Below are 22,755 nucleotides of genomic sequence, written 5' to 3'. Positions count from 1 at the left end.
ACATCATTCATGGATGGACGCGTCTCCTGTCGGGATGCCATGGCTGCCCTTAGTTTGAAGATGTAATCCGGAAACAGGTGTTTTCTCCATCTCCTTAGCTATCACTCAAATTCCACGGATTTAAATAAATAAATAAATAGTCCTCCAGAAAGTGGAGACCAACACTTATGCAGCTTTACTACACAATATATATATTTTTAAATCCGCGTTAGACAGGATTACCTAGACATACTGAACAAATCAAATAGACAGAAGCATGCTATATGGCAGACCATTCCAAACTCATCTCTTGGCATGTCCAGCCCACTCATTATCTCACCGAATCACGGTTTGAGTGATGGTTGTCGTCTTTTCTGTGGCTAAACTAACTAGAATCGTAATTTAACCATTGTATTCGTATTTACAGAAGGCATACACGTTTGTTAATGAGGCACATTAAAGTTCACATGTTCGAGAAAGCATTTCTGCCAAAAAAACACATTTTGATTAAAAATAAGTTTACGTTCAAACGGCTCTCCTGTGAAGCAGTAATGGGTAAGAAATGTGATATTTCAGTTTTTATTTTGAATAAATTTGCTAAAATGTCTAAAAACCTGTTTGCTTTGTCATTATGGGGTATCATGTGTAGATTGGTACGGTTGTAAATGTAACAAAATGGGTCTGAATACTTATAGCCTATAGTGCTCTTCACCCCTGCGCATCATCAATTGGAAAGAGATGTAGAACGTTTAATAGACAGACTAAGTTAGCAAAACAATTGCTTATAATTATTAGTAAAACGCTCCCATTATTAGGTAAAGTTTATCTACATTAAAATAATGTCAACAAAAATGTAAATAAATCCTAAAATGAATTGCAGGCCTATTTTAACAGTTCTGACAGTTTTTTTTTTTAGCTTAATGAGGTGAATTGCACTCAGTGTGTGTGGAAAGCGAGGTGAACCCTTACCGATTTGTCTTTGAGCCGCTCCCCCTTGATGAGGAAGTCTGCTGTGGTGCTGCTGTCACTGTCCGGTGTCCGGCTGACTTTGTAGACGGTGACGCAGCTGAGGCCCCCAGCTCCCAGAGGCAGCCACCCACCACTGGGGTCATCCCGAGTCATGACCACTGCTCTCACACGCGCATAACTGTCACTGAACAGAGAGAGAGAGAGAGAGAGAAAGGGAAATACATGATTAGGGTGGGACTGTAACAAGACCATGGCATCAACTACCTCTGCATATAGAGAGAACACATACTATGACAACACAACCATGTCGCCTCGAGTACAGGGCTGCCATTGCACAGACAAAAAATGGTTCGGCATAATGACCGCAACACGGCCACTGCTTGAACACATGCATGACTTGTCACGAAAGGATATGTTATGGCTGTCCTGTAAGGATCCAAATGTGTCAGATCAGCTTCTCAATAAATAACTTCAGCCAGATCCGTCTCAACCGCAGTGGGGGAAGGAGGGAACTGGTGGGGGTTGACAGCTCACACCCTGTTGTAAATCAAGGTCAAGAACTTTCAGCCATTTCCCTCTGCAAATTCACGCAAGAATGTGCCTTTGTTTCACAGACATATCCCGCCGAAACCCTAAGATGTTCTAAAGCGAATACCGGAACAATATTTCTAACAAAAAATGTGGGGAATGGGCAGAGGTTACCTCGGTGTGGTTGTTACTTTGTGATGTCATAAAAAATGATTTAAAAGGAAATACTGTAACTTGAAAGGTATACACATGTGTGAAGTGTCCATCTGATGCGTTGTGCATGAAAGTCATTTTGTTAAGAGAGGGACGTGATTTTAAAAACTATAAGAGGAAATTATTTCTATAACTTTGTACCGCCCCTGAAGTCAGAGAGCGTGTCAGCCTCATTAATTAACTGCCTCTTTTGAACGAACCATATAAAACAATGGGTTAAGAATTAACATATCAGACCAGAGAGATGTTGAGTTGCAGCTCACGTCCAAAGTGGTTCGAACTCTGAAATTTCAACAAAAGGTAGAGACCTTTAGAGTTTCATTCGGGAGATGGTAACTCTTTAAAGAACCGCTCTCATGGTGCATCAATTCCTAATGAGTTAATTGTTACATGATTCATTTAAAATTGGATAACAATTAAACAGTTAGTTGATTAGATAAATAACAGTCATCAGATTAATGAAAGTACATTCACAACACACACCATAACCAACCGTAATGTGACACTCACAAATGTCAGTAAGAGTGAGAGAGAAAGAGGATAACAGAAAGAGAATTGGGGGTGTAAGAGAAACAGTCATTAGAAATGACAGGTAATAAAATACAAAATGGCAGGAGGGCCTGAGAACCCAACACATCCCAAAAAACAGAGAACAATTGTTTACAACCTCCATATCCCATTGGACCTCATGAGATGTCACTGTCTGATGTAGGGCCCTATAAATTCCCTATTATCCCATTGGACCTCATGAGATGTCACTGTCTGATGTAGGGCCCTATAAATTCCCTATTATCCCATTGGACCTCATGAGATGTCACTGACTGATGTAGGGCCCTATAAATTCCCTATTATCCCATTGGACCTCATGAGATGTCACTGACTGATGTAGGGCCCTATAAATTCCCTATTATTTTTGGCCCGATTCCGCTTTTCCCCCAAATTCCGTTTCCTCTGTTTTGTTTTTCCAGGTTTCTAGTTCAGGTTAACTCTCAAAATCACATGGTTTGGTCATCATGACCAAACCGACTCAGAGCATGCATCCAAGCTCGCATGTGGATTATGTCTAACCCCACTAGACGTGTTCATGAAACGCAGGTTAAAATACCAAAACCAACTGTGAACCAAATACACTGAACAAAAATATAAAACGCAACATGTAAAGTGTTGGTCCCATGTTTCATGAGCTGAAATACAAGAGCCCAGAAATGTTGCACAAGCAACACAAAAAGCTTACATCCAAGTCAGTGAGCATTTCTCCTTTGCCAAGATAATCCATCCACCTGACAGGTGTGGCATATCAAGAAGCTGATTAAACTGCATGATCATTACACAGGTTCACCTTGTGCTGGGAACAAAATACCATTCTAAAATTTGCTGTTTTGTCACACAACGCCACAGATTTCTCAAGTTGAGGGATGCTGACTGCAGGAATGTCCAGCAGAGCGGTTGCCAGATAATTGAATGTTAATTTCTCTACCATAAGCAGCCTCCAAAACCATTTTAGAGATTTTTTAAGTACACTACTGTTCAAAGGATTTAGAACACCTAATCATTCAAGGGTTTTTCTTAATTTTTTACTATTTTCTAAATTGTAGAATAATAGTGAAGACATCAAAACTATGAAGTGCAGAAGTGCAATTGTAAAAAAAGCATGCGCTGTGATAAAACTGGCTCTCATGAGTACCTCCACAGAAAAGAAAGACTCTTCAAAGTAGCAACCCTTTGCCTTAATGACAGCTTTCAACACGCTTGGCATTCTCTCAACCAGCTTCACCTGAAATGCTTTTCCAACAGTCTTGAAGGAGTTCCCACATATGCTGAGCACTTGGTGCCTGACTTTCCTTCACTCTGCGGTCCAACTCTTTCCAAACCATTTCAATTTGGTTGAGGGATTGTGGAGGCATGGTAATATGATGCAGCAGTCAATCACTCTCTTTCTTGGTCAAATAGCCCTTACACAGCCTGGAGTTGTGTTGGGTCATTGTCCTGTTGAAAAACAAATGATCTCACTAAGCGCAAACCAGGTGGGATGGTGTATCGCTGCAGAATGCTGTGGTAGCCATGCTGGTTAAGTGTGCCTTGAAATCTAAATAAATCAGTGTCACCAGCAAAGCACCCCCACACCATCACACCTCCATACTTTACGGTGGGATATACACATGGAGATCATCTGTTCAGCCACACCGCGTCTCACAAAGAGACAGCGGTTGGAACCAAAAATCTCAAATTTGGACTCCAGACCAAAAATGACCATTTAAAACCAGGTCTAATGTCCATTGCTCATGTTTCTTGGCCCAAACAAGTCTCTTCTTCTTATTGGTGTCCTTTAGTAGTGGTTTCTTTGCAGCAATTCGACCATTAAGGCCTGATTCACGCAGTCTCCTCTGAACAGTTGATGTTGAGATGTGTCTGTTACTTGAACGTGGAGCATTTATTTGGGCTGCAATTTCAGAGGTGCCGTTGACTCTAATGAACTTATCCTCTGCAGCAGAGGTAACTCTGGGTATTTCTTTCCTGTGGCGGTCCTCATGAGAGCCAGTTTCATCATAGCACTTGGTTTTTGCGACTGCACTTGAAGAAAAGTTATTGAAAATGTTCCGGATTGACTGACCTTCATGTCCTAAAGAAATGATGGACTGTTGTTCAACTTTGCTTATTTGAGCTGTTCTTGCCATAATTTGAACTTGATCTTTTACCAAATAGGGCAATGTTCTGTATACCACCGCTACCTTGTCACTACACAACTGTTTGGCTCAAACGCATTAAGAAGGAAAGAAATTCCACTAATTAACTTTTAACAAGGCACACATGTTAATAACTGAAATGCATTCCAGGTGACTACCTCATGAAGCTGGTTGAGAGAATGCCAAGAGTGTGCAAAGCTGTCATCAAGGCAAAGGGTGGCTATTTGAAGAATCTCAAATATAAAATATATTTAGATTTGAACACTTTTTTGGTTACTTCATAATTCCATATGTGTTATTTCATAGTTTTGATGTCTTCATTATTATTCTACAATGTAGAAAGCAGTAAAAATAAAAGAAAAACACCTACTCATTCAAGGGTTTAAAACTTTTGAGTCACCAGTCACCAGGACAGCAGCTGAAACTATGGGTTTGCACAACCTAAGAATTTCTGGCAGTCTTAGAGTGTAAACTCTCCTTCCAGACTCTCATTAAGCATCTCCAATCCAAAATTACATCTAGAATCAGCTTCCTATTTCGGAACAAAGCCTCCTTCACGCATGCTGCCAAACATACTATTATCCTACCGATCCTTGACTTCGGCAATGTAATTTACAAAATAGCCTCCAACACTCTACTCAGCAAATTGGATGTAGTCTATCACAGTGCCATCCGTTTTGTTACTAAAGCCCCATATACTACCCACCACTGCGACCTGTATGCTCTCGTTGGCTGCTTCATATTCTCCACCAAACCCACTGGCTCCAGGTCATCTATAAGTCTGTTTGGTAAAGCCCTGCCTTATCTCAGCTCACGGGTCACCATAGCAACACCCACCCGTAGCACTCGCTCCAGCAGGTATATTTCACTGGTCATTCCCAAAGCCAACACCTCCTTTGGCCGCCTTTCCTTCCAGTTCTCTGCTGCCAATGACTGGAACGAATTGCAAAAATCACTGAAGCTGGAGTTTTATATCTCCCTCTCTAACTTTAAGCATCAGCTGTCAGAGCAACTTACCGATCATTGTACATAGCCAATCTGTAAATAGCACACCCAACTACCTCACCCCAATATTATTACCTACCCTCTTGCACCCCAGAATCTCTACTTGCACATTATCATCTGCACATCCACCACTCCAGTGTTAATGCTAAAATGTAATTATTTCGCCTCTATGGCCTATTTATTGCCAACCTCCCTACATTTGCACACACTGTATATAGATTTGTCTTATTGTGTTATTGGCTCTACATTTGTTTATGTAACTCTGTTTGATTTTGTCGCACTGTTTTGCTTTATCTTGACCAGGTCGCAATTGTGGCGGCAGGGTAGCCTAGTGGTTAGAGCGTTTGGACTAGTAACCGAAAGGTTGCAAGTTCATATCCCCGAGCTGACAAGGTACAAATCTGTCGTTCTGCCCCTGAACAGGCAGTTAACCCACTGTTCCTAGGCAGTCATTGAAAATAAGAATTTGTTCTTAACTGACTTGAATGGTAAAATAAAGGGAAAATACATTTTTAAAAATGAGAACTTGTTCTCAACTGGCCTACCTGGTTAAATAAAGGTTAAATAAAAAAAATAGATCATGTTTGGATTCCATGATTCCATCCTCGTTCTCCACAACCAGGTTTTATTGGGCCGTATGTGATGATTTAGACTGAACGTATCCTACTGGTTAAGAGTTGAACAATGACAATAGCCAAGGACACTCGACCACAACAAATAGGTATAGAAGCCTGGACAGACGCATAAAAGTATAACCTGTTGTTTTTAAAGGCCTATGGGTTTAAGAGAGTTTGTAAAGATGCCAACACCTATACCCAATCCCAGGTTACCATAATCTAAAATAGACCATGGATAGAACTAAGTAGTGACACAAAAGCCCAAACATATGACAGAGCCAGCAAGTCTGTGTGTGCGGTCAGTAAGTGCATATGATGTGTCCTGCTTCTTGGAGACCAAACAAATCAAATGTTATCTGTCACATGCACCGAATACAACAGGTGTAGACCTTACAGAGAAATGCTAACTTACAACCCTCAACACTTATTTTTCTTAACTGCATTTTTGGTTCATTTAAAAATGTAACAAAGAGCGTAGCAGTAAAATAACAATAGCGAGGCTATATACCGGGGGTACCGGCACAGAGTCAATGTGTGGGAGCACCGGTTAGTCGAAGTAATGTGTACTTGTAGGTAGAGTTAGAGACCATGCATAGATTAAAAATAAAAAATGTAAAGTAGCAGCAGCGTAATAGGTGGGGGAGGGGACACAATGCAAATAGTCTGGGTAGCCATTTGATTAGCTGTTCAGGAATCTTATGGTTTGGGGGTAGAAGCTGAATAGAAGTCTTTGAACAGAACTTGGTGCTCCGGTACTGCTTGCCGTGCGGTAGCAGAGAGAAGTCAATAACTAGGGTGGCTGGAATCGGACAATTTTTAAAGTCTTCCTGACACCGCCTGGTATAGAGGTCCTGGATGGCAGGACGCTTGACCCCAGTAATGTACTGGGCCGTACGCACTACCCTCTAGGCTTTGCCATGCACTCTTCATGAGTGTGTTGGTGTGTTTGGACCATGATAGTTTGTTGGTGATGTGGACACCAAGGAACTTGAAGCTCTCAACCTGCTGCACTACAGCCCCGTTGATGAGAATGGGGGCGTTCTCGGTTTTCCTGTAGTCCACAATCATCTCCTTCGTCTTGATCACATTGAGAGAGAGGTTGTTATCCTGGCACCACATAGCCAGGTCTCGAACCTCCTCCCTATAGGCTGCCTCATCGTTGTTGATGATCAGGCCTACCACTGTTGCGTCATTGGTAAACGTAATGATGGTGTTGGAGTATTCCCTGGCCACACAGTCATGATTGAACGGGGAGTACAGAAGGGGACTGAGTACGCACCCCTGAGGGTCCCCCCTGTTGAGGATCAGCATGGAAGAGGTGTTGCTACCTACACTTACCACCTGGTGGCGGCCCATCAGGAAGTCCAGGATCCAGCTGCAGAGGGAGGTGTTTAGTCCCTGGGTCCTTAGCTTAGTGTTGAGTTTTGAGGGCACTATTGTGTTGAACGCTGACCTGAACGCTAGCATTCTGACATAAGTGTTCCTTTAGTCCAGGTGGGAAAGGGAAGTGTGGAGTGCAATAGAGATTGCATCATCTGTGGATCTGTTTGGATGGTAAGCAAATTTGAGTGGGTCTAGGGTTTGTGGGATATTTGTGTGATGTGAGCCATGACCAGACTTTTAAAGCACTTCATGGCTACAGACGTGAGTGCTACAGGTCGGTAGTCATTTAGGCAGGTAACCTTAGTGTTTCTGGGCACAGGGACTATGGTGGAATACTTGAAACATGTTGGTATTACAGACTCAGTCAGGGAGAGGTTGAAAATGTCAGTGAAGACACTTGCCAGTTGGTCAGCGCATGCTGATAATCCATCTGGCCCTGCGGCCTTGTGAATGTTGGACTGTTTAAAGGTCTTACTCACATCGGCGTGATCACACAGTTGCCCGGAACAGCTGATGCTCTCATGCATGCTTCAGTGTTGCTTGCCTCGAAGCGAGCATAGAAGAAATTTAGCTCGCCTGATAGGCTCGTTTCACTGCTTCCCTTTGTAATCTATAGTAGTTTGCAAGCCGTGCCACATCTTACGAGCGTCAGATCCGGTGTAGTACGATTCAATCTTATTCCTGTATTGAAGATTTGCCGGTTTGATGTTTCGACAGAGGGCATAGCGGGATTTCTTATAAGCTTACGGGTTAGAGTCCCGCTCCTTGAAAGCGGCAGCTCTACCCTGTAGCTCTACGCTCTATCCAGGCTGTATCACAACCGGCGGTGATTGGAAGTCCCATAGGGTGGTGCACAATTGGTCCAGCGTCGTCTGGGTTTAGCCGGTGTAGGCCGTCATTGTAAATAAGAATTTTCTTAACTGACTTGCCTAGTTAAATAAAATGTCAAATTTAGCTCAGTGAGGATGTTGCCTGTAATCCATGGCTTCTGGTTGTGGTAAGTACAGTCACTGTAGGGACGAAGTCATCGATGCACGTATTGATGAAGCTAGTGACTGATGTGGTATACTCCTCAATGCTATCGGAAGAATTCCAGAACATATTCCAGTCTGTGCTAACAAAACAGTCCTGTAGCTTAGCATATGCGTCATCTGACCACTTCTTTATTGACAGTCACCGGTGCTTCCTGCTTTAGTTTTTGTGAACACGTGGCTACATGGCCAGGCTACAGACTCCTCAGTGCTGTGTCCTCACCTTTCCCCTACAGTAGGTGAGGCAGGTAGCTGAGGATGTCACGGTTAAGTTACTACAGTGAATGTATCCAGCCCTCTTCCTTCTCCCTGCAGTCTGATGGCTGTCTGATTAGATAAGAACATTCCCCTGGGCCACCGGAAACGACAAAGGGCAGCACTTTACAGATCCTACCAGTAACATATTTAAGGCTGAGAGAGAGCAAGAGGAGAGAGCGAGCAAGCGATTGACCGCAAAACGTATTTTGCTGTGGCATGTTGCACCCTCACAGGGGTTAGTTTATTAACCTATTGATGACACGGCCAGTGCCACTGGATTTGGTTGACAATGGGTATTTACTCCCTTCTGTTTATTGTAATCAATTGTAGTAGTCAGTGAAACATGGATGAGAGATACAATACCAAATTACACTTGATTTTTTTATTGAACTTTTATTTAAGCTGTGAGTCATGCTGAGATCATGGTCTCTTTCGCAGGTGAGCCCTGCATGAACACATCAATAAACAACATTTACACTATACATATCTACAGTGCATTCGGAAAGTGTTCAGACCCCTTCCCATTTTCCACATTTTGTAACGTTACAGCCTTATTCTAAAATATAGTGAATTCATTTTGTTCCTCAATCTACACAAAATACTCCATAATGACAAAGTGAAAACAGGGAGAAGGGCCTTGGTCAGGGAGGTGACCAAGAACCCGATAGTTACTCTAAAAGAGCTCCAGAGTTCCTCTGTGGAAATTGGAGAACCTTCCAGAAGGACAACCCTCTCTTCAACACTCCACCAAATCAGGCCTTGATGATAGTGGCCAGCCGGAGCACCTCCTCAGTAAAAGGCACATGACAGTCCGCTTGGAGTTTCTGCTTTGTCATTATTGGCTATTCTCTGTAGGTTGATGGAGAAAAAAACAATTGAATCCATTTTAGAATAAGGCTGTAACTCAAAATGTGGAAAAGTCAAGGTGTCTGAATACTTTCCGAATGCACTGTATACACACATCAATTCCACAAAACATGAAAAGCAGAACACAATCATATCAAACAAACACATTCAGTAAAAAGGCCCTCTAGGGCAATTCATGCAGATGTTAGAGGCACTCCACCAGCTGTAGCCCTTTACAATCATAGCTGTATAAGGGTTGAAAAGATGCTGAGAAATGCTGTAAGTTACAAGGACTATGTATTTTGAAAGATGAGATGTTGAGGATTAAAATAAATTCTGGTTGCAATCTATGACATCACACAAGCAAGCTGAACACCCAGGAGTCTAAATGTACACCTCAAATTTCCATTACATAAAATGCATGTATGCGAATGTACAGTCTCAACATTTATGATCACTACATTTGATGTACAGTTACAAGATTTGGCATTATACCCTGGGTTGTCCTGAACAGAATAAACGTTTTTGGATTGCGTAAACAGTAATAAAGATGGTGATGCAGGGCTGTGTTCCAAAGAAAAACAATTACAAGTGTGCTTGCTCTACTTCCTGAACAGCACAAACAGGGGGGAGGCACTTATGAACTGCACACTTTGGACTCAACCCTTATCATTTTTGTTGTCTGATGTTGCACCTACCCATAATATTCCTTATCATGTTACTGAATGTATTTTCAGATTTAGTCATCTACAAAGGTGGCGTAAAGTACAGTAAATGTAAAATGCACATACAATCAACAGCGTAATGCTTGGATTCAGTCTCGTGTCAGGTGAACCGTTGTGTCCTCACCTTTAGTCTAATCATTTTCCCATAACCTCCAAACTTTTCCCTTTTAATTGCTACTATGGTTATGAAAGACAAGACCTGTTCCTATAGGAGAAGCCTATTTTGATTCTTAATTTCTTAACTAAATCATCAATATGCCTTTAAAAAGATAGCTTTTCATCATTCCTGATAAGAGGCGAAACGATAAATGTAATCTTAAACTGTAAACTGTCACGGTCAAGGCATATTGATGTAATTGTTGATGGGGAGAGGTCTGTCTGTGATGAAAAAGATGTTCAGCATTTTTAACACTACAGTCGACCAAACAAGTCCTGCAGGCTCTCATTTTTAATGACTCTTGACTATTGCCCGGTGATAGTCAAGTGCTGCAAATAGGGACCTAGAAAAGCTGCGGCTGGACGAGAACAGAGCAGCACTTTATCCCTTGAATGACACTTAATTATTTTGTCTTGCCCATTGACGCTCTGAATGGCACGCACACACAATCCATTTCTCAATTGTCTCAAGGGTTCTACATGAATTGAATTGGATTCAACAGGTGACATCAATAAGGGAAAATCAAAAACTTTCACCTGGATTTCGCTGGTCAGTCTGTCAAGGAAAGGACTGAAGTAAGACTAGCTTTTCCGTTGGTGTCGGCTAATGGGGATCCTAAATAAAAATTAAAATCAAAGCATACACCACTGTTTGCATACAGGTGAAAGTATTTACAAATATTCTTTACAGAACCAATATTGTTCATGTAAATAGTGAAAAGAACCAGACCAAGAATCGATCCCTGTGGGACACCCTTTGTTATGTCCAGAAAACCTGATTTAACACCATCAATAAATACAAACTGTGCTCTGGTCCGTTAAATAATTTGATGACTCAACGTTTACAAAAGAGATATTTCAAGCAACTTCCAATAGGATAATGGTTTCCGTCACAAGGCAGTTCCTGTCACAGCGTTTTCCATTTTCTCCATTCATACCAGTGTAAAGTCTCTTCCCTGCAATAACAACTCAAACAGGTGCCCTTTGCTCTGCATCCACACCCTTGCAAAACCTTGATGCCAAGGTTATTAGTTATCGATTCATCCATTTGAGCCATCGAGCATTAAACTTAGGTAGGCCTACATACAAATACTAGCTACCCCTGGTAATAGTTGACTAACGTTCCTTCCACGATCAATGACCAAGGTTAATTACTACAAAATAAATTAACCAACAAAACAGGAAAGTTGGTTTAAGCAGCCTTGAAACCACACAGTCTATTCCGGCCCCGTGGGAGTGGAGGAAGGAGGAATGAGGCCTACTGCATTACACCCCTTGTGCACACAATGTGGTAACAAGCTCCTGGTCTTGCTAATCAAAAGTAGCCTTCCTTCCTAGGAAGGTGGATTCATACAAACAATAGGACTTGAAACACAAACAGGAGAGATGTGAACTAATGCATTTTTTTACATCAGTAAAATATGTGTAGTAAGATCTGACTTTCTTCAACATCCGTTTTTCACTATCCTTACATTATCCTTGGATGTGGTGTGGCCAAAGCCACATTTCTGTTTCGTGTGTATAGCTTCAGCAAACACTAACTACCATAGTAGTGTAAAGACAAAGAAAAAAAGGATGCTATCGAACTATACAAGAGCTCATCTAAACCGTATTGCCAATAATGTTGCACACTTGATTAATGCAACGATTCAAATGTGCTTTTAATTTTCAATTTGCTAACAACAAAAATGCTGTGTACTGTTATTAAAGGGATACTTCAGGATGTTGGCTATGAAGTTGTTTATCTAATTCCCCAGTCAGATGAACTCGTGGACAGAATTGGTATGTTTCTGCATGCAGTTTGAACAAAGTTGCTAACTAGAGTTGGCGCAACTGCTAACTAGCGTCAGCGCAATGACTGAAAGTCTATGGTAACTGCGGAAATATGGTAATATACAGTGTAGATGTGTCTCATTACCTACAGAGGTGGCTTATGAAAGATATTTTAATCTAGATCAGTCTCTTTACACTTCAAAAATGTGTGTCCTGGAACTAGTATGTTTCGTCAAACTAGTGAAGTGTAAAAAGGCCATAATAATGGTCTGTGATGACCTGACATCAGGTCGAGTTGCATTTGACAGCTCTTTACAGGGTTCTACACTAACTATTTCCATGATTTGGAGGCACCAATGTTGTTATAAAATAATTCATAATGACCGGGCCTGTGTCCCATAATATGCATGCATTCCATACAGAACCAGGGTAATAATGACTAAGGGACAATTTTTCAGGTCTGGGAAAAATCTGAGAAATGTATATTTTTTTGGTAGCTAAACTTTAATTTTCATCAGCCAGACAGTTGTGTTTGGCTAGCAGTGTTTCTATAGCGTACTCGTGACGGAGTTTCCAAAATAAATGGACACTAAATTGATGCAAATAATCATGATTCTGCCAGGTAGACATAGGCTACTTTGTAGTTACCTTTAAATTGCCTTTCCATCTACCTGAAAATTCACTGAACAAAAATATAAAAACGCAACATGTAAAGTGTTGTTCCATGAGCTGAAATAAAAGATCCCAGAAATGTTCCATATGCACAAAAATCTTATTTATCTCAAATTTTGAGCACAAACCTGTTTACATCCCTTTTAGTGAGCATTTGACCCTTTGTCAAGATAATCCACCCACCGGACAGGTGTGGCATATCAACAAGCATAATCATTACACAGGAGGTGGGAACAATAAAAGGCCACTCTAAAAAGGGCAGTTTTGTAAAAAAAAAACACAACAATGCTACACAACTCAAATTGAGGGAACGTTTTTATACCATTTTAAAAATATATAACCTTATTTGACTTGGCAGGTCAGTTAAGAACAAATTCTTATTTACAATGACGGCCTACACCAGCTAAACCCGGACGGCGCTGGGCCAATTGTGCGACGCCCTATGCTGACTGCAGAAATGTCCACCAGAGCTGTTGCCAGAGAATGCAGTTGTCCATTTCTCTACCAGAAGCAAACTCCAAAGTTGTTTTAGAGAATTTGGCATTGAAAAACTAATTTCCCTTTTGTGGGGAAAAACTAATTCTGATTGTCTGGGCTTGGCTCCCTATGCCCTCCCTCAAATGGCTGCGCCCCTGTCCAGTCATGTGAAATCCATAAGATTAGGGCCTAATGAATATACTTCAATTGACCGATGTCTTGTATGAACTGTAAAAGCTAAATATATTTTAATTGTTGCATGTTGCGTTTGTATTTTTGTTCAGAAGTCGGGCTATCATTAGCATCGCTAACGGCTACACAAAGTGGTAGACATATAGGCCCTACACGCATCGGACACAGAAGGGCTCGACATTCATGTACATTTTCTAGTGGCACACCGGGACAGTGCCATCAAAGTTACTGGCCCGAATGAAAAAAATATTTTCAAGGACCTATAATTCATATTTAATTGTTGTAATAGCATATAGAAAGAAAAACTAACCCTAAAATGTATGCAAAAAAGAATGCATTACCACTAATGCATTTTTTAAATAAGCCTACACAATGACATTATGAGATTTGAGCTCCTTCCTGGTTCCTCCTGGTGTCCTGAGCTCCTTCCTGGTTCCTCCTGGTGTCCTGAGCTCCTTCCTGGTTCCTCCTGGTGTCCTGAGCTCCTTCCTGGTTCCTCCTGGTGTCCTGAGCCCCTTCCTGGTTCCTCCTGGTGTCCTGAGCCCCTTCCTGGTTCCTCCTGGTGTCCTGAGCCCCTTCCTGGTTCCTCCTGGTGTCCTGAGCCCCTTCCTGGTTCCTCCTGGTGTCCTGAGCCCCTTCCTGGTTCCTCCTGGTGTCCTGAGCCCCTTCCTGGTTCCTCCTGTCCTGAGCCCCTTCCTGGTTCCTCCTGTCCTGAGCCCCTTCCTGGTTCCTCCTGTCCTGAGCCCCTTCCTGGTTCCTCCTGTCCTGAGCCCCTTCCTGGTTCCTCCTGTCCTGAGCCCCTTCCTAGCTCCTCATTTTCTGAGACAGCCGCACTATGGGACCATGATGACACACACACACACAGTTGAAGTCGGAAGTTTACATACACCTAGGTTGGAGTCATTAAAACTAATTTTTCAACCACTTCACATGTCTTGTTAACAAACTATAGTTTTGACAAGTCAATTAGGACATCTACATTGTGCATGACACGTCATTTTTCCAACAATTGCATACAGATATTATATCACTATCAACTAACTGTATCACAATTCCAGTGGGTCAGACGTTTACATACACTAAGTTGACTGTGCCTTTAAACAGCTTGGAAAATTCCAGAAAATGATGTCATGGCTTTAGAAGCTTCTGATTGAATCAAAAGATGTCAATTAGCCTATTGGTGGTGTACCTGTGGATGTATTTCAAGGCCTACCTTCAAACTCAGTGCCTCTTTGCTTGACATCATGGGGAAATCAAAAGAAATCAGCCAAGACCTCAGAAAAACAATTGTAGACCTCCACAAGTCTGGTTCATCCTTGGGAGTATGAGCGGTATGACGGCTGCGTGACACCATGGTGTTTATACTTGCGTACTATTGTATGTACAGGTGAACGTGGTACCTTCTAGCGTTTAGACATTTCTCCCAAGGATGAAGCACATTGCCTGTGAGCATAAGAGGTGAACCAGTTGCATACACAGCTCGAGCAAGACATTCATCAACATTTCTCTGACTATGTTCCTCCATTGAGTCCATAAAACTTCTGATTCCAGGGGGACCATGAGCTGTTGCTATAGTCAGATTCATCATTTTCACCTCGATTTTGAAGTATAGGGACTTTTGTCAGAGGTTGCTTGTTTTGAGCGCTCAGGGAACTTTATGCATTTGGCCAGGTGATTCTGCATCTTTGCTGCATTCTTCACATATGATTTGCACAGTATTTGCAAATGTACACAGCTTTTCCTTCTACATTAGGTGCAGTGAAATGCCTCCACACATCAGATAGTGCCTGTGGCATTTTCCTGTTAAGATTAGAAAATAAGGAGTAAAATAAAAATACAATTCCATGTACAGATAAATAGTTAACATCTTTGGGACTGGGGGGCAGTATTGAGTAGCTTAAATGAATAAGGTGCCCAGAGTAAACTGCCTGCTACTCAGTCCCAGATGCTAATGTATGCATATTATTAGTAGATTTAGATAGAAACTTCAGAGTGTTTTCTAAAACTGTTTGAATGATGTCTGTTAGTATAACAAAACTCATATGGCAGGCAAAAACCTGAGAGAAAAATCCATCCAGGAAGTGGGAAATCTAAGGTTCATTTTTCAACTCAGCGCTATTGAGGATACAGTGGGATATTGGTCATGTTGCACTTCCTACGGCTTCCACTAGATGTCAACAGTCTTTAGAACGTTGTTTCAGGCTTCTCCTGTGAAGGGGGGCTGAATGAGAGGGGATTGAGCCAGGTGTCTGGCAGAGTGCCACAGGCTCGTGACGCGCGGACATGAGAGAGCGACCTTGTGTTCTATTGCTTTTCTAAAGACAAAGGAACTGTCCGGTTGGAACATTATTGAAGATTTATGATAAAAACATCCTATAGATTGATTCTATAGATTGTTTGACATGTTTCTACGGACTGTAACGGAACCTTTTGGACCTTTCCACTGGACTTGCCCGCGCCTCGTGAGTTTTGATTTGTTTACTAAGCGCGCTAACAAAAGGAGGTGTTTGGACATAAATGATGAACTTTAGCGAACAAATCAAACATTTATTGTGGAACTGGGATTCCTGAGAGTTCATTCTGATGAAGATCATCAAAGGTAAGTGAATATTTATAATGCTATTTCTGACTAATGTTGACTGCACAATATGGCGGATATCTTTTTGGCTTGTTTGGGCTCCGAGCGCTGTACTCAGATTATTGCATGGTATGCTTTTTCCATAAAGTTTTTTAAATTCTGACACAGCGGTTGCATTAAGGAGAAGTTTATATAAAGTTCCATGTATAATAGTTGTATCTCTTATCAATGTTTATTATGAGTATTTCTGTGAATTGATGTGGCTCTTTGCAAAATCACAGTATGTTTTGGAACTACTGAACATAACATGCCAATGTAAAATGAGATTTTTGGATATAAATATGAACTTTATCGAAACACGTAACATGAGGTCCTATTAGTGTCATCTGATGAAGATCATCAAAGGTTAGTGATTAATTTTCTCCATTTGTGCTTTATGTGACTCCCCTCTTTGGCTGGAAAAATGACTCTGTTTTTCTGTGACTTGGTGGTGACCTAACATAATTGTTTGTGGTGCTTTCGCTGTAAAGCCTTTTGAAATCAGACACTGTGGCTGGATAAACAATAATTTTATCTTTAAAATGGTGTAAAACACTTGTATGCTTGAGGAATTTTAAATATGCAATTTTTTTAAGGTTAAATCTGGTGTCCTGTGTGATCTTAAGTATGCTCCCTCTAACTCTCTCATCTCCCTCTTCCCCCCACCCCGCCCAGAGGACCTGAGCTCTAGGACCATGCCTCAAGTCTACCTGGCCTGATGACTCCTGGCTGTCGCCGTCCCCAGTCCACCTGGTCATGCTATTGATCCATATCCTGCAGTTCTGCCTGCGGATACGGAACCCTGACCTGTTCACCGATTTTGCGACCTTGTCCGGGACCTGCCGTTTCCTCCCTCTCTCCACCTGGTATCTCGACCTCAATGTTAGGGTATGAAAAGCCAACTGACATTTACTCCTAAGGTGCTGACAAGAGGTCGACCGAATAATCGGAATGGCCGATTAATTAGGGGCGATCAAGTTTTCATAACAATCGGAAATCGGTAATCGATTTTGCCGATAAAAAAAAAATGATTTATTTAATCTTTATTTAACCAGGCAAGTCAGTTAAGAACACATTCTTATTTTCAATGACGGCCTAGGAACGGTGGGTTAACTGCCTTGTTCAGGGGCAGAACGACAGATTTTTACCTTGTCAGCTCAGTGATTCAATCTTCCAACCTTACGGTTAACTAGTCCAACGCTCTAACCACCTGCCTCACGAGGAGCCCGCCTGTTACCTTGGCTTCTTACTGCATTCGCGTAAGTTGCTAGCTAGCATTAAACTTATTCAATCCTAAATCACTAGTTATAACTACACATGGTTGATGATATTATTAGTTTATCTAGCGTGTCCTGCGTTGCATATAATCGATGCAGTGGGCATTCGCGAAAAAGGACTGTCGTTGCTCCAACATGTACCTAACCATAAACACAAATGCCTTAAAATCAATACACATATGTATATATTTTTAAACCTGCATATTTAGCTAAAATAAATCCAGGTTAGCAGGAAATATTAACCAGGTGAAATTGCACGCAGAGTTTGGGCCGCCTGGCTCAAACTAATTTGCCAGAATTGTACGTAATTATGACATAACATTGAAGGTTGTGCAATGTAACAGGAATATTTAGACTGATGGATGCCACCCGTTAGATGAAATACAGAACGGTTCCGTATTTCTCTGAAAGAATAAACGTCTTGTTTTCGAGATGAGTTTCCGGATTCGACCATATTAATGACCTAAGGTTTGCATATCTGTGTGTTATTATATTATAATTAAGTTTATGATTTGATAGAGCAGTCTGAGCGATGGTAGGCACCAGCAGGCTCATAAGCATTCATTCAAACAGCACTTTCGTGCGTTTTGGTAGCAGCTCTGATGTTTATGACCTCAAGCCTATCAACTCCTGTGATTAGGCTGGTGTAACGGTGTGATGTGAAATGGCTAGCTAGTTAGCAGGGTGCGCGCTAATAGCGTTTCAAACGTCACTCGCTCTGAGACTTTGAGTAGTTGTTCCCCTTGCTCTGCATGGGTAACGCTGCTTCGAGTGTGGCTGTTGACGTTGTGTTCCTGATTCGAGCCCAGGTAGGAGCAAGGAGAGGTATGGAAGCTATACTGTTACACTGGAAATACTAAAGTGCCTATAAGAACATCCAATAGTCAAAGGTATATGAAATACATATGGTAGAGAGACAAATAGTCCTATAAGTCCTATAATAACTAACCTAAAACTTCTTACATGGGAATATTGAAGACTCATGTTAAAAGGAACCACCAGCTTTCATATGTTCTCATGTTCTGAGCAATGAACTTAAACATTAGCTTTCTTACATAGCACATATTGCACTTTTACTTTGTTTTTGCATTATTTAAACCAAATTGAACATGTTTCTTTACTTATTTGAGGCTAAATGGATTTTATTGATGTATTATATTAAGTTAAAATAAGTGTTAGTTCAGTATATATATATATATATATATATATATATATATATATATATTTTTTTTTTTTAAATTATTATTATTATTTTTTTTTTTTTTAATCGGTCGATTAATCGGTATCGGCTTTTTTTGTCCTCCAATAATCGGTATCAGCGTTGAACAATCAGAATCGGCCGTCCTCTAGTGCTGACCTGTTGCACTCTCTATAACCACTGTTTATTATTTGACCCTGCTGGTCATCTATGAACGTTTTAACATTTTGAAGAACCATCTGGCGTTAATGGCCATGTAATCCTATGATCTCCACCTAGCACAGCCAAGAGATTTCTAGATTTCTTCCAAGATTCCAGCCTTTCTAGGGAGCTTTTCGCCACCGTGCTTCTACATCTGCATTGCTTGCTCTCTGGTGTTTTAGGTTCAGTTCATTAATAAGAACTTTGTGACAACTTCTGATGTAAAAAGGGGTGATTATTTTTACAGGTTATTGGGAAAGCCTTTCCAATTACCAGAAGATTTGCTAATCATTGCTAATAGTGCACCGCATAAATAGACAGGGGGAAATTCTCATTGCCTCTTCAGACATTTAATACATTTAGTTGATTCCCTACTAAAAACAATTATATTTTTATATTGTTGAATACAGTTTTAAATGTCTAGATTCTGTCTGTGTTTTCCACATCGTGTATTTATAGGGCCCTAACATGCGCACACACAACCCCCTGTCCTGTACAGAGTGGGGCGGTCCATGGAGACAAAGGCTGGGCGCCGTGCCCCTCGCTGGGTGCACAGTCCATTGGACACACAATGAGAGCGGAAGCGGATCAGCTGGCTTGGGCCCGCAAGCAGAGAGGGAAAGAGAGAAAAAGAGAAAGTAGACCTGCCTCAGTCCCGCCCCCCATTCCAAATTATTCCAAGTTATTCTGCTGGATGACCGACTTCATTTCCAACAAAAAAGTAGAAGAAAACAGCGGGAATGAGTGAGTGAGGGGAAGAACGGGGGCATGGTAGGGGGAGGGAGGGAGTCGACAGCTCTCATACGGATTTAAACCCCTCAAGTCCATCAACAAACTATGGCATAATTCTCCTCTTCTCTTATAGAGCGCAGCCTATATGCGCATTTCAGGATTATAGCATCTTCCTCAATATAGGCTAGACAAACAGGTTTGTTGAGAAAGGTCATTGAGAAAGTTCGCTCACCCTTCTCAATACAATCTAGTAGGATATATGACGACAGAGATATCAAACTCGACATAAGGTTGTTTTACTCCATTGTTTGTAAACATTGTATTTGTCAACAAAAATATCAGTGTCCCAATATCAGTGTAGCTTTATAGTACCCTTTAGCTAAAAAAATGAATTAAGGACTGTCTAACTGAGCAAGTAGACAACATACTACTGGAGAAGCAACAGCAAAATACCTCTAAATACCTAAATTATAGAACGGTCTAAATGACCTAATAAGCTGTAGTGAAATAAACAGAAAGACACGTTCAATCACTTGCAGTTTTTCTTATACCACAACTGCTTGCCTATGATTTCATACCTAAACCAGTGTTTGAAACGCCGTCCATAAGCGGCACTTCATTAACCAGGCTTCTTTTCATTTAAAAGTTTAAATTCACTAGTCAGAAAAGTCTGTATAGCCTTCTCCAACTAAAGAATAACGGTAGGCATCTTCTAGTTATCTATTGATTGGACAGGCACCTGTCAGTCACAAAGCGAGGAAAAAACTTCTGGTTATGTCAGTCTGCAGTCTGTCCAGCCTCTCGGCAATCTGTGTTACTTGTGTATGCTGTGGTTGGTTGCAGTCAAATTTCATTTCACGGAGGAGCGAGAGCATGATGAGTCTAATGCGAGTGAATTTTCACTTCCCATGTAGTGGTAAGGATGAGTTGAAACCTATTTAAAAGCTCAATATAAACTTTCTGGGTCCACCCGACTAAATTCACATCGAAAAAGTCACTCATTGAAAGCAAATCTAAGAAGTGGTAGATCTGTTCTATGTGCACTATTTCTATGCTTCCCAGTCTTAAGTTTAGTTTTTGCTTTCGGTTTTGTACACTAGCTTCAAACAGTTGAAAATACAATATTTTGGGTTATTGAAAGGATATTTCACAGTGGTTTAGATGGTACAATGATTCTCTACACATTGATTGTTTTCTCATACTGAAATTAGGCAAACTATTAGAATTTTTTCAGGACCCTTGGCAGATCTTCATTGTAAAGGGTTTAAACACTGTTTCCCATGCTTGTTCAATGAACCATAAACAATTAATGAACATGCACCTGTGGAACAGTCGTTAAGACACTAACAGCGTACAGACGGTAGGCAATTAAGGTCACAGTTATGAAAACTTAGGACACTAAAGAGGCCTTTCTACTGACTCTGAAAAACACCAAAAGAAAGATGCCCAGGGTCCTGCTCATCTGCGTGAACTCTGCCTTAGGCATGCTGCAAGGAGGCATGAGGACTGCAGATGTGGCCAGGGCAATAAATTGCAATGTCTGTACTGTGACAGGACGGACAGCTGATCGTCCTCGCAGTGGCAGACCAAGTGTAACAACACCTGCACAGGATCGGTACATCCGAACATCACACCTGTGGGACAGGTACAGGATGGCAACAACAACTGCCTGAGTTACACCAGGAACGCACAATCACTCCATCAGTGCTCAGAATGTCTGGGCTTGCAGGCGTGTTGTAAGGCAGGTCCTCACCAGACACCACCGGCAACAGTGTCACCTATGGGAACAAACCCACCGTCACTGGACCAGACAGGACTGGCAAAAAGTGCTCTTCACTGACGAGTCGCGGTTTTGTCTCACCAGGGGTGATGGTCGGATTCACGTTTATCGTCGAAGGAATGAGCGTTACACCGAGGCCTGAACTCTGGAGCGGGATGGTCTGGGGCGGTGTGTCACAGCATCATCAGACTGAGCATGTTGTCATACAGGGAAGACGTCCTCCTCCCTCATGTGGTACCCTTCCTAAAGGCTCATCCTGACATGACCCTCCAGCATGACAATGCCACCAGCCATACTGCTCGTTCTATGCGTGATTTCCTGCAAGACAGGAATGTCAGTGTTCTGCCATGGCCAGAGAAAAACCCCGATCTCAATCCCATTGAGCACGTCTGGGACCTGTTGGATCGGAGGGTGACGGCTAGGGACATTCCCCCCCAGAAATGTTCGGGAACTTGCAGGTGCTTCTCACAGCAAGAACTGGCAAATCTGGTGCAGTCAATGAGGAGATGCACTGCAGTACTTAATGCAGCTGGTGGCCACACCAGATACTGACTTTGATTTAACCCCCCCTTTGTTCAGGGACACATTCAATTTCTGTTAGTCACATGTCTGTGGAACTTGTTCAGTTTGTGTCTCAGTTGTTGAATCTTGTTATGTTCAAACAAATATTTACACATGCTAATAAGTTTGCTGAAAATCATGGCAGTTGACAGTGAGAGGACTTTTATTTTTTTGCTGAGCTTATAATTATTCTTTTGTGGCACCTATACAGCCAGCCATGTATTTGGAGAACATGGGCTATTTACTGCGCCTCGATTGATGACAGAACAGCTTGTGTCGACTAGCATATAAAAAGGTGTTGAATTGACTAAATAAAGTAAATCTACAATATTTCTTCGCTATTCATAAATCATACAACATAGTCATGTCTATGGTATCGCATTGGGACAAGTAAACCAAAAGATCTGGTTTATATTTTCCAATAATTTGAAGCCCTTGACTGCTAAAGTGACATGTCAGTGTAGCCTAGTGGTGGGTTGGGTTGTTCAAACCATTTTTTAACTTATCTGTTAGTTCAACGGAACCTGAATCGAGTGAGAGAGCTAGCTGTTAATTTGGTTCCCTAATTTGCATACTGGTAGGGTACTACGGCTTTTGTAGGGTACTACGAATTTGACAAATTGACTTGTTTCAAAGGTGGTATCCTATGACGGTGCCACATTGAAAGTCACTGAGTTCTTCAGTAAGGCCATTCTAATGCCAATGTTTGTCTATGTAAATTGCATGGCTGTGTGCTCGATGTTATACACCTGTCAGCAATGGGTGTGTCTGAAATAGCCAAATCCTCTACTTTGGAGGAGTGTCCACATACTTTTGTATATATAGTGTACTTATGTCACTGTTAAAGATATTGAGATAGGCCTACTGACTTGATTAGTGTC

At 41.6% G+C, this 22,755-nt stretch overlaps 1 protein-coding gene across 3 annotated transcripts in view; it reads right to left on the bottom strand.

The window, feature by feature from the left end:
• LOC115138641 (sprouty-related, EVH1 domain-containing protein 1-like) overlaps positions 1-22,755 on the bottom strand; it is a 68,444-nt gene that overhangs the window by 33,485 nt on the left and 12,204 nt on the right. For all 3 annotated transcript variants that reach the window (XM_029675712.2, XM_029675711.2, XM_029675710.2), the window contains one exon: positions 949-1,132. In XM_029675712.2, the coding sequence (XP_029531572.1) occupies positions 949-1,132 (184 nt within the window). The remainder of the gene's footprint in view (positions 1-948; positions 1,133-22,755) is intronic.

The sequence above is a fragment of the Oncorhynchus nerka genome, linkage group LG12, assembly GCF_034236695.1.
Source record: "Oncorhynchus nerka isolate Pitt River linkage group LG12, Oner_Uvic_2.0, whole genome shotgun sequence".
Taxonomy (NCBI): Eukaryota; Metazoa; Chordata; class Actinopteri; order Salmoniformes; family Salmonidae; genus Oncorhynchus; species Oncorhynchus nerka.
Note: the sequence above shows the minus strand (reverse complement) of the source record. Positions and strands in the feature narration are given on the sequence as shown.